The sequence below is a fragment of the Urocitellus parryii genome, chromosome 3, assembly GCF_045843805.1.
Source record: "Urocitellus parryii isolate mUroPar1 chromosome 3, mUroPar1.hap1, whole genome shotgun sequence".
Lineage (NCBI taxonomy): Eukaryota > Metazoa > Chordata > Mammalia > Rodentia > Sciuridae > Urocitellus > Urocitellus parryii.
The window spans coordinates 209011869-209024236 of record NC_135533.1 but is presented as its reverse complement, the minus strand read 5'-3'; the positions used below and the strand labels follow the sequence as shown (position 1 = coordinate 209024236).

At 53.8% G+C, this 12368-nt stretch overlaps 1 protein-coding gene across 1 annotated transcript; it reads left to right on the top strand.

Moving 5' to 3' along the window:
- Positions 1–2724: 2724 nt before the first annotated feature.
- Positions 2725–12025, top strand: Clec17a (C-type lectin domain containing 17A). Its single transcript, XM_077796541.1, has 10 exons — positions 2725–2767; positions 2901–2984; positions 3996–4028; positions 4109–4159; positions 4997–5143; positions 5229–5291; positions 6383–6478; positions 6680–6831; positions 8924–9033; positions 11893–12025. Exons 1-10 carry the CDS (start codon positions 2725–2727, stop codon positions 12023–12025), a joined length of 912 nt encoding a protein of 303 aa, XP_077652667.1.
- The last annotated feature ends 343 nt before the right edge of the window (positions 12026–12368 follow it).

Here is a 12368-nt window from a genome sequence, read left to right as displayed (position 1 = left end):
TTGTTTTGAGGCTCCGAAACTCCACTCTAGCTCGGACCCACGTCTGCAGGATTTTCCTCCTTGTTTAAGCCACTTTGAGTTGCGTTTCCTTTTACTCTTAGTGGAAAGCCCCGAAAGCGGGGTCCTGAGGGGGTCTTAGCTTTTGGGGTGTGTTTTAGCTTCCTAAGATGAACTGAAATAACGTTTCATAAATTCCATGGTTTAAACCACAGGATTGGGTTCCTTCCAGTTCTGGAGTTCAAAAGACCCAAATCGGTTCCCGGGGGCCGACACCAAGGCCTGGCGGCTGCGGCCCCCCACGCCCCCCCCCTTCTCCAGTTTTTTCCAGCTTCTGGAACCACTTTCTCTGCACTCCTTGGGCTCCTACCGTCATCTCCAGGGTCGACTCAGATCCCCGCGCGCCCGAGCATTCAGTCCTGGGACCTCGTAGTGGGTTGAATTGTGTCTCCCCCTGATTAACCGTCTGAGTCCTGACCCCGTGGAGATGGAACCGACTTCATCTGGGCAAAAGGGACTTTGCTGAAGTCAGTAAGTGAAGCGTCTAAGATGGGATCGGGGACCCCTGTGTCAGGAACCATCTGTATAAGGAAGCTTTCCTCCTAATTAAAAATGCAAGTTGTGAGCGAAACCTTTGAGTCTGTTTGGGAATCCACTTCCTGGAGGAATCAAGGGTGGGGGACAAAGAACCCACTCCCTCACCCGGGCCCCACCTCCGACGGCTTCCACCACCTCCCGTAGCTCCACCACCTGGGGTCCAAGGCTTTAACAGGAGACTCTGGGGGACTTTTAGCTGGGCATGGTGTCACATAGCTATAATCTCAGCTACTTAGGAGGCCGAGGCAGGAGGATCACGAGTTTGAGGCCAGCCTCGGCAACTTAGTAGAACTCTTGTCTCAAAAAAAAAAAAAAAAAAAAAAAAAACCTGGGGATGTAGCTCAAGGGTAGAGTGTGCTTGGGTTCGATCCCCAGTACTGCAAAACAAAAACAAGAAAAAGAAACTAAAATCCTTTCTGTTGCGGTCCTGTCCAGGCTGTGCATCGGGACTCACACACAACTTACAGGCTTTGCAGATTCAGCTCGTATGATTGTGGTAGCAGGCTTCAAGATGACCCAGTGACCCTACATCCCGGCATTTGTGTCCTTGTGTAGTCTCATCCCACAATGACCCAGGTCTGGTCCACATGGTGAACTGAGCGCAGACTAGACACAGTGTGTGACTTGTGAGGCTAGGCATGTGGCTTCCACCTGAGCCTCTACCCCGCTGTGGGGACACCCAATCATCCCTTTGGAGAGACTCGTGGGAAGGATGGAGGTCTCCTGTCCAGAGCCAGGTGGGTGCACGGTCCTAGAGGCAGATCTCCAGTACTGGCAGGCTTTCAGGTAAAGGCTGCTCCAGGAGACATCTTTTATTTTTAATTAAAAGTCCTATTTAAAGTTCTATTTATTGGGGCTGTGGCTGCAGCTCAGTGGTAGTGTGCTTGTTTAGCATGCACAAGGCCCCGCTCCATTCCCAGCACAGGAAAAAAAAAAAAAGGAACTAGTGCTAGTTATCAACTATATTATTTATACCATGAATTCATTGAACATTATAAGAAAGTTTTATAGAATGTCACATCATGCCTTTTCCCCAGGGATCCCAACTAAGGCTTTATCTTAGAGGCCCTTTCAAAGTATCTGTTCATTTATTTTTAGATTCAAAATTTTTGAAAAAAATTTATTAAGACGTATGAATTGTGTATAGGGCTGAGGTTCCGCCTGGTATTTCCGCGCCTGCACCCAGCACCCGCTGAGCACACCCCGCCTCCTTTCCACCCTCCCCTCGCCCCAAACCTTCCCCATCTCTAGAAATCACTGGGCCACTTTCGGGTTGACTTTTTTAGCTTCTGCCTTTGAAAGAGAAGGAGAGATGCTCCTCCTTCTGTGTCTGGCTTGTTCCTCCTGCTGGGAGACCTTCCAGGTCCACGCATTTTTCTGCAAATGTCTGAGTCCCTTTCTTCTCCACGGCTCGGTCTTTTCTTTGTGCGTCCATCTGCTGGGGAGGGGGCACCTCGGCTAATCCCACCTCTCAGCTCGGGTAACCAGCGCCTAAGGAACACGGGCATCTGGGCAACATTTAGACTGCATCCTACAAAAGACGACAAGTCAGAGCCACCCAGCTGAGCTGCGCTGGATCCCCAAGTCGCAGAAACCTAGATGACACATGCATAGGGTTGCCTTAAGTCACTAAGTTTTGGGTGACTTAGGACACAGCTGTAGATCACTGGTGCGGGGTCCTAGCACTTCGTTATGGAATGTGGGAGCACTTGGCCCCCGTCATTTCCACGTCTGGCTGCAACATCACCACCTCCAGGTCACTATGGAGTGACGACGCGGTCACTATTGAGAATAAAGTGTAACAAGCCTTTTCTGGCTCAACCCGGTGTCCCCTGACTGGCCTATTGCCCCTCCTGTTTAGGTCAGAGGTCCAAGGAGGGAGGAGATTGGCCACTTTCCACCGGGCCTTGGCGCTCTGTCTGTGCCCAGCTGTGGGAGATCTGAACTGGGGAGAGAGAGCAGCTTAGGGCAGGTCGCAGGGGCTCTTCTCAAGACGGATTTGCATGCATTTGACTTCTAAAGAAAGGGAACTGAGAGGGGCCCCGGATGGACGCCTGAGCAGAAGGCACAGAGGACAGGCGCTGCTGGGCACTGGGCGTTCCTCTCCGGGTCCTGGTGTCCTCTGCAGCCATGAGCACCCTGTACACTAACACGGGGCGCCACTACCCACCAGGTAGGGCCCTCGCCAGGCGTGGGCTGGGGGTGGGGACCCCGCATCCCCATCCTGGGGCCTTCTGGAGCCAGGGACCAGGACCCGAGGGAGGAGGGGAGGGAGGCTGGATTCTGACTTGCCTTCTCTCTGGGAGGGACCACAGTGGAGGAGTCTGATGGTGACGGTGACGATTACGAAAACATGGCGCCACCCTACAAGGACCTGCCTCCCAAGCCAGGTGAGACGGCTCTCTCAGGAATGAGGGAGCAGGGCCCCAGGGGGCGGTCGCTGGACACTGTAGCCACCCGGTCATTCTCGGGTTGACCCACCCCAGGCCAGGTGACACGATGGCAGGCGCACTGGGACCGTGCCCTGGAGCTCTGGGCACCAGCTCCACCGAGAGGGAAGGGACGAAGCAGCGGAGAAATCCCAGGGGATCTGGGGGCTCTGCCCCATGGCAGGGGGTGGAGTCGACGAGGGCACCTGGGTGTGGTGGGTGACCAGCCCCGAGGGGCTGATGAGTGGACAGAAACGTGGGAGCTTGGGAGGTGTCCCTGAGTGAAGTCCCTCCAGGGAACTGGAGGCCGTGAGAGGTTTCTGAGGTTGGTAGTGCCACCCCGGTGTCCTTGGGCAGTGGCCGTCCTATGCAAAATGGGCCTCTCTATCCCCGGTTTCTGAGGTCTAGGGGCGTGAGTGGCTCTGTGTGAGGCAGGAGGTGGGCTGGGTTGTACCGTGGGATGGTCTTGTCTCTGACGCCAGCGCTGTGCCCCCACGGTCCTCAACCCCTCCTCCAAGACCAGCCGCATCCCCGCCTTCAGGGCCACCCCTCCCTCCAACACGGCCCTCCTCATCTCTGCAACTCCACTCCCAAATGCAACATCCCCTCATCCCCGCCCAACCGCAACGTGACCTCCAACCTGTTCCCAAACCCGGCAAGGACTCTGCGGGACCCTGACCCTGTCCCGAGTGACCACGCTGCTCCCACACCCTTCGCCACGATCACCCCAGCTTCGCCCTCGTCCAATCCCAGAGCCAGGTCCAACCACACCTAACTCCGTCCTCACTTCAGCTCTCCCTGTGACTCCGAGGCCACCAACTGTCCCGGCTCACCAGGACGGAGGGGTTTCCAGGACACGGACTTCTCAGTTTTCATACGAGGAGTTCCCTGGTGGTTCGGTGGTCGGTCTCTGCACTGTGACCCTGTCCCCTCCCCTTAGCCCGACCTTGACTCTGACCTTCTCTTCTTCAGATTCCATGGCTCCCCCGCGGCCTCCCAGGGCAGGTGAGTGGGGCTGAGGGTCCAGAGGCCCCCCCCTGTGGCTTTGCCCCGCCTGGGCCTGAGCAACCTTCCTCCTTCCCCAGGAAAGAAACCGGAGACCCCTCCTCTCCCTAGCAAGCCCCTGAGGATGACAGGTGAGGCCGCGGCCGGGGTCTTCCTGCTCCCGGGTGGAGACTCTCCTGGGAATGACCCTTGTCTTTCTGGTCCTTCCAGCCCTGGGCCTCCCGCCTGTGCCCTGCAAGTCTCATCAGTTGGGTGAGCAGTGGGGGGGGCTGGGGGGTGTCGGCCAGATCCTGTGTCCTACCTGTGCGCCTGCGACCCGACAGCAGATCCCGCCATTTGCACAACCGCATGCACAACAAAAAATGTGGGAAGAGAGGAATCCTGAGGGGGAAGCCCAGGGGTTTCCTCCCAACCCCTCTGTCCTGACGGCGCTTGCTGATCTCGGAAGACAGAATCTTCCGGCAACTTCTGCATAGACCTCTCTCCTCCTTTCTCCCAGGCGTTGATGGGGAGCCTCCTCCTGTCCTGCCGTCCCTAACCAGTGAGTCCCCCTGCCCCGGGCGGCTCCCTTCCTCCCCTCTCGGGGTGGACAGTGTATCTGAGTCAGGTCCAGGGTGAGGCCCTGGGACACAGAAACCTCTCTGCTCCTCCCGGGTGTCCAGGCCAGGGCCCCCCGGGGACCCAGGGTGTCTGCAGGGGACTCTTCAGCAAGTCCCTTTGGACTTGGAGGAGACAGGGACCTGTTCTATGTCCCAGGGGTCCGCAGGCTGCCTTGAGTGGGAGGGGCGTGGGCAGGAGCTGCTGGAGGCTCATTCCCCGACCCTGTCTGGCGACTGTCCCTGGACTGTCCTGTAGACAGGGCGACACACCTCTGTCCTGGGCTCCTGGAGAAAGGCTCAGGGTCCCTTCCTCACACTCTGAAGCACCAGGATGAGACTCTCTGTCCCCACCCCGCCCCCGCCCCCCAGCCACTCCAGTGCCCTGGCTCCATCCGAAGTCCAAGAGTCCCGGGTGTCACCAGGAGGAGAGGCTAAAGGTATACCTGTGTCTGCTGCTGCTGCTGGGGACGTCCCTGATCCTGAGCTGCCTCAGTCTGACTGTGACCCTGATGAAGTGTGAGTAGGGCTGGGATGGGCCGTGGGGAGAGGCTGGGGGTGGGGCCCGGGAGGACCTGGGGTCAGGCTGGACTCTTCCTCACAGACCAGGAGGTGGTGGAGAGGCTGGGGGCGTTGACCTCTCAGCAGGCGGCCTGGCAGGTGAACGGTGAGTGCCTCCCCTCGCTCAGCTCCGCTCCATCCCCACACCCAACCCCAACACACCAACCTGTCTCCCTTTGCCAGTCGCTGTGCTGGGCGCAGGGGGGGGGGGCAGCACGGAGAGCACATCAGACATGACCCTTGTCGCGTGCTTTTCCCTGTGGAGGGCGTGTGTGTGCGTGTGTGCGTGTGTGTGCGTGTGTGCGTGTGTGTGCGTGTGTGTGTGTGTGTGTGTGTGTGTGTGTGTGTGTGTCCAGACTTCCATTATGGCATTTGGCAGCTACAAGCTACAGGTGGCTGTTGAGCACTTAAAATGTGACTGGCCTGAAATGGGGTGTGTGTTGTCACCGTGACTCACACACGGACTTCAAAGACTTGTTCCCACATGGAATGGAACCTATCCCACCAATACTTTGAAAATGCTGGTTGCAGATTGAAATGATAATGTAGCGTGGACACAGAGGGGCGAGTGAAAACAGTATCCGAGTTAATTTTACCAGTTTCTTTTTGACTTAAAAACGTGGCTTGGGCTGGGGCTGTTGCTTGGTGGCAGAGCGCTGGCCTCACACGCATGAGGCACTGGGTTCGATGCTCAGCACCACATAAAAATAAATAAAATACAGATACTGTGTCCATCTACAACTAAAAGAAAAATAAAAAACCATGTGGCTTGGTTCACATTACTTTCCCTTGGACAGCGCAGGTAGGGGGTCATGAGTCACATATTACCAGTGAATACAGAGTTTTGGACATCACAGAAGAGTCTAAAGGAAGAGGGACGCCCCTGCTGGCCTGTTTTCCCTCCTCCCCTGACAGGTGCCAGATCACCCTCTTCCTGAGCCCCGTCTCCACCCCCTTCCCAATCCCATCCTCATGTCCAACTCGTCTCCAGGAAGCTCACCTCTCCCTTTAGCCTCAAGTCTCCAGGGGTGGATCCCCCTCTAAGCCACCCCAGGACCCCTGGACCCCGAGAACGTGGGTTTTGAATTCTGCCATTTCCCACGAGACCCGGGATGCAGTGAGGAGCAGTCAGTGGGGGGTAGTGGGTGGGCAGGAGGGTGTGGTTCTGGGTTCCTGACCCTTGATCTCTCCTGACAGTGACTGGCATGGCGGGGCTGGCTGGCCTGAAGAAGGACATTGACCGTGTCAGAGCAGACATCAACCAGTCCCTGGTGGAACTTCGGGGTTTGTTAGGTGAGTGGGGTTTGGGGAACCACCCAGAGATGAGGGACATGGCCGGAGCAGCAGGTTGCAGGACTTCATGGAAATGGTTTTTAGTGAAGTTATGAGAACGGTGCTGACTGGAGTTGAGAATCGCACAGCCTGAACAACTGTCCGTGGCATACTAGGTACACAGACTCTGAAGCCTTCTGACAGCATCTCTCTTGTCCCCAGACTGTACCAGGATCACCTGCCCTGAGGGCTGGCTCCCCTTTGAGGGCAGGTGTTACTACTTCTCTCCCAGCACCAAGTCATGGGACGAAGCCAGGAAGTTCTGCCAGGAGAATTATTCTCACTTGGTCATCATCAATTCCTTTGCTGAGCACGTGAGTTGTCCCTGCCGAACCCTTGAGAACCACTCTGCTTTGCTTCCAGGATTCACCCCTCCTTTTCTTACCAGGATAGAGAGAACTTGTAATTCCTTTTGAGTTATTGAAACTTAATTGCAGGCTCTTGCTGAGACAGTATCACGTGAAAGGGAAGAAGATGTGTTTTATTTGAGTTCAAGTGCTGATGGTGTTTATTCAACCTCTGCAAATCTCAGTTTTATCTCTTCTATGGAAACTGAATGACTCTAAGATAGTGCCTGTCTTGCAAACACCTTACGTCTTGCATGTATTAGCATATGTAGTCCTCAAAACTCTACAGATCCGTGTATCAGCCAGGAGAGGTTAGGTTTTGCTGCAGTAACAGAGAGTCTCCATAGCTCAGCAGTGATCACGCAGGAGGCAAATCATCTCCGAGTTTTCACTTATGCTCACAAAGCAGGTCACGTGAGCACTCCTACCCTTGGAGGTGATAGGGAAAGAAGGTCTCACCTGTGAGTATCCAGAAGGAAAGTTGGAATATTTGTAAACAACTTTAATGGTATTTTCCCACCCACTCTGAGCCCTGATACTACTACAATTAGGTAAAATTACAATTTATGCACTTCACAGTCGAAGACACTGAAGCATAGTACGTCTAAGCAACTCACTTGTGGTCACTCAAAACTACTTTCAGAGCTGGGATTTGGGATCAGGTAGCTGTCTTCAAAGTCCATGACCTCGATCATAAACATCAGAGCATTATGTTTTTGCATGATACTGGATTGAACCCAGCGGTGCTCTACCACTGAGCTACATCCCCAGACCTTTTTAAATTTTAAGTTTTGAGACAGGGTCTTGCTAAGTTACTGAGGTTGGCCTCTAATGTGCCATCCTCCTGCCTCGGCTTCCCGAGTCATGGGATTACAGGTGTGCACCACCACCCCTGGCCTCTGGTTTCTTGAAACCTCCCTGGAGCTTTTACTAGGAAATACTGTCCAGGTAGCTTTTGCTCTTTAGAGTCCCCCAATTTTTTTTTTGCCACCTCCCGGGGGGTCCTTGGGGATGAGGTGGAGGGCTCCTCTCTCTCCAGACCTTGTCTGCGTATTCAAAACTTCTTGCCACTGCCATCTCCCCTCCCTGCAGACTGGAGACTCGAGGTGGGAGTGTGATTTGCATACAGTAAGATGCACGTATTTGAAGCCTGTGTTTTGACAAACGTCACTGCCAATCAAACAAGACTCATAACGTTCTACCACCCTGAAAAGTCCTCTCATATCCCTTGTCTAGTTAATCCTTCCACCATCTGCAACCACTGATACGATTTCCTTCACCATAGTTCTTTCCAATCTTCTGTCTTCAACATAAACCCTTCCTTTTCTTCCCAAAGCCCAGATATACCAGTGCCAGGAGGCTCCTTCCCCTGCTTCTCTTCCTCCTCCACTTATTTTCTTCATGAACTTCTCTACTTAGATGCAGATTAGGGCTCTGAGTGGGTGGAAAAACACCAGGGGAAAAACCTCCTATCGTTTCCTAAAACGTTATTCAAATGTTGTAACATTAAATGCTAAGATGTCACGGTCGTTGTTAGGTGCCAGTCACTGTGTTGGCACTTTAAGAACATTAACCTATTTTATCCTCATGCAAATCCTATCCTATGAGGAGGTAGCTCCTGTTATCATCCCATTTTACAAATGGAGAAAATGAGGCACAAGATGTGCATTAATCCATTTTCAGTTGCTGTAACAAAATACGGGAAGCTGGGTATTTTGTAAAGGAAAGAGTTTTATTTGTCTCCAAGTTTTAGAGGTTTGAAAGTCCCGAACATCCCGGGGCTGGCTCTGGTGATGGCCCCTCTGACTGCATCACAACTTGTGGAGCATGAGAGGGAGGGATCATAAGACAAGATGCCTCCAGAGTGGCCCCCTGCCCGAGGAGCTGTGTGGTCACCCTCACGCCACGTGCTGAAGCAGGAGGGTGTTGATCCCCCTCTGCCTGCCGTGGGGACCAGGGGCAGCCTTCTGAAGCCACAGATGAGTGGGAGAGGACGTGGGGGGCTCTCACCCCGAGGCCATTAGGAGGACTGATGGCTGAATGCAGTTTGTATTTGCAGAATTTCGTGGCCAAGGCGCACGGCTCTCCACGGGTGTACTGGTTGGGGCTGAATGACAAGAGCCGAGAAGGGGACTGGAGGTGGCTGGATGGGTCCCCTGTCACGTTAAGGCAAGTGTTCGAGGCTCCTGGGGTCTGTCTGTCTCTCTGTGGGCCCTGAGCATGGGGAGAGGAGAAGGTGGGGAACACGGCTGAGGGTGTCAGGTCCTGGTTCTTTTTTAAAATTTCAAAAAATAGACTTTTATTTTTAATTGTTACAATATATTTGGTTACACTGTTATGTAATCATACATGTTTACGGGGCACAGTGTTATATTTCAACACCAGGTATAACGTGTGAGGATCAGATCAGGATAGCTGGCAAATCTGTCACCTCAAATACTCATTGTTTCTTTGTGTTTTTTTTTTTTTTTTTGCACTGGGGATTGAACTCAGGGGCGCTCGATCACTGAGCCACATCCCAGCCCTATTTTGTATTTTTTTTTTTGGAGACAGGGGCTCACTGAGCTGCTTAGTGCCTCCCTAGGTTGCTGAGGCTAGCTTTGAACTCATGGTCCTCCTGCCTCAGCCTCCCAAGCCTCTGGGATGACAGGTGTGCACCACTGCGCCCGGCTGTACTAGCTATTTTGAAATATACAATTAATTATTGTCAACCACAGTTAGTCCTTCGTGGTAGAAAACATTAGAAATCATTCCTTCTATCCGGCTTCCCCCTGTACCAGTGACCACCCCTTCTCCGTCTTAGAATTGACTTTTTTAGTTTCCCCATAAGGGACGTGGATGCACTGTACTCTGTCTGTGCCCGGCTTATTCCACTTAGCATGATATCCTCCAGTTCCATCCATGTTGCTACAAATGACAGGACTCTATTATTCTATTTTATTTTATATTTTTATGGCTGAAGCCTTTGGCTCTTCCTGGTACAGGGATCCTGATTTTAAATACAGAAAAATTTCTCTTCGGGTTGATAAATTGTCATTAAGCCCTCGAGGGTCTCCACAGCACCTAACTGAAGGTTACTGCCTGGCACAGAGGGACCTGGGGACCCTGAATGGAGGGGTACGTAGGGTCCTGGTCATCTTTTTGGTCCTGGTCATCTTCTCTGGGAAGCCCCTCTTCCCTGCGTGGTGTTGTCATTGCGGTCTGGGACCCCAGTTCTCTAGAATTCCAGGCTGGTCTACAAGGGTGATTTTTTTTTTTTTTAAATGATGGCAGGGCTTCTGGTCCCTGAACTGGGTTAGCTTTTTGTCGCCGTGACAAACGCCTGGGGAGAACTTGGAAGAGACAGGATTTATTTTGGTTCAGTTGCAGAGGGTTAGGTCCCTGTCTGCTGGCTTCATTGCTCTGGGGCTGAGACCACGGCAGAGGAAAGCGGTCAGCTCACGGTGGCCAGGAAGGAGGGAGGGGGCAGGCGGGGCCAGGGACAAGCCAAGTCCTCTCAGGATCTGCTTCCAGGGACCTGCGTCCTCCAGCTAGGTCCAGCCTCCTATCGTTTCCACCACCTCCCAATAACCCACTCAAGTTATTGATCCGCCAATGCCATCAGACCCCTGTGACCCCATCATGTCACCTCTGACTGTGTGAGACTCTGGGGAACATTTCAGACAAATCCTAACATGTGGCTTTGAGGTTTCCTCCATTGCAACATCTCAACCATTTAGCACAACTTTGCAACTATATCAAGCCTCTAGGTTAATGGCTGGAAAAATAAAGAGACTGGCCACAGGTTTGAGAGCAAGATTTGGATTTGTCGAATTGATGAGCAGGATTCTTTTTTTTTTTTAAGTTAGAGATTCCTGATAGGAGGCGTGGCTCTCTGAGATGATGTGGCGTGGCATGGCACTGTGGGGACAGCTCAGGTCCTGGGGTGCCTGCATTCCCCAGCGGGAGGCACTGGCTGCCAAGGGCTCACAGTCATGATGTTTCTGGAAATGTGTTCTCAGCTGAATGGGAGGCTGCTCATCTAAGAGGTTACCCCTACTCCCACGGAGGTCAGCCCAGGGCCAATGACATCCTAAGAGATGGCTTCCGTGGGGTGACCCTAGAGGGCATCCCGAGCTCCCGGTCAGGAGGAAGCGATGCGCAGCTCGAGCTCACAGCCTGGCTCAGCTCCTCCTTCCTGGTCCACCGCCGGCTCCCGCTCCTTCTCCTTTCTGTAGAACCTCCCTTCACATACCCCATGTACCCGAGTCCCCGGGTCAGACCCTGCTTTAAGAGTGTGACCCCAAATAGCTCAATTCCTGCAAGATGGGGAGGATCCGACTGGGGTGTGCAGAGGGAGGGGTCCTGGGAAGTGGAGGAGGCAGAGGAGGCTGGTTCAGGAGGCCCGGGGTGGGAGAGGCTGCCCGTGACCAGCGGGGCTGGGTAGGACAGGTGAGCTGGGGGGGTGGATGATGTGGCGTCTTCTGGAAGGCAAGGAGCATTCAGATGGAAGGACCCCCGGACCACGATGGCCTTTCTTCTCCCACCACGTTCCTTTCTTTAAAGTCAATAGCTTTTCATGTTCCTCGTCTTGTGGGTCCTGGGGATTGAACCCAGGGACATCCTACCACGGAGCTCTACCCCCTCTTTTGATTTATTCATTTTTTTATTTTTTAAAATATTCATTGGTGCACTTTGGTGATTCATCCCAGAGGGCTTCAGTATCGTCACACCTGCGTGACACGATTCTATCCGTCTCGGCGCCCAGTAGCTTCCCTTTCCTCCCCTTCCCCACCTTTTTTTCTTTTTGAGACAAGGTCTTGCTACATTTCCCAGCCTGGACTTGAACTTGTGCTCCTCCCTGTTCAGCCTCCTGGGTTTCTGGGATCCCAGGCGTGTGTCCCCGTGACTGGCCGTCCTGTGGGTTGTGGCCGCTGCCCGGGGGCGTGCGTTTGGCACTGCAGAGCCACGCAGCATATCTCAGCACCCGCAGATCCCCTGGGGTCCCTTGGCTCATGCCTCTCTCTGCCCACTGTTTCTTCCCTCCAGTTTCTGGGCCCCACAGGAGCCCAACAACATCTACGAGGAGGACTGTGCCAGCATGAACAACGGCGGCACCTGGAACGATCTCTCTTGTGCCAAAACTACATATTGGATTTGTGAGCGGAAATGTTCCTGTTGAACCTGGGGCTGAAGCTATCGTGTGTGGCCCAGCGCCTCCCTGCTGGGGGTGAGAATTCCCTGCCGGTCCACAGAAGGCTCTGTGTCTCCGGGGGTATGCTGAAGACATGATTGACAGCTGGACGTGGCCAGCTCCCTGGGGTGCAGGCCAGCCCTTCCTGTTCAAGCAGAGGGGTGAGCTGGAGGGACGCTGGGGACTTGGTGGTAGGTGCCCTCCCATTTCTGAGAGGACGTTCATCCATTTCCTGATCTTGAGAAGCGATGCTGAGTCTGACATTGAACCTGGGAGGCTCAGAGCATGACGTTGAGCCCAGGATAAAACACCCCGGCTCCCCTGAACCAGG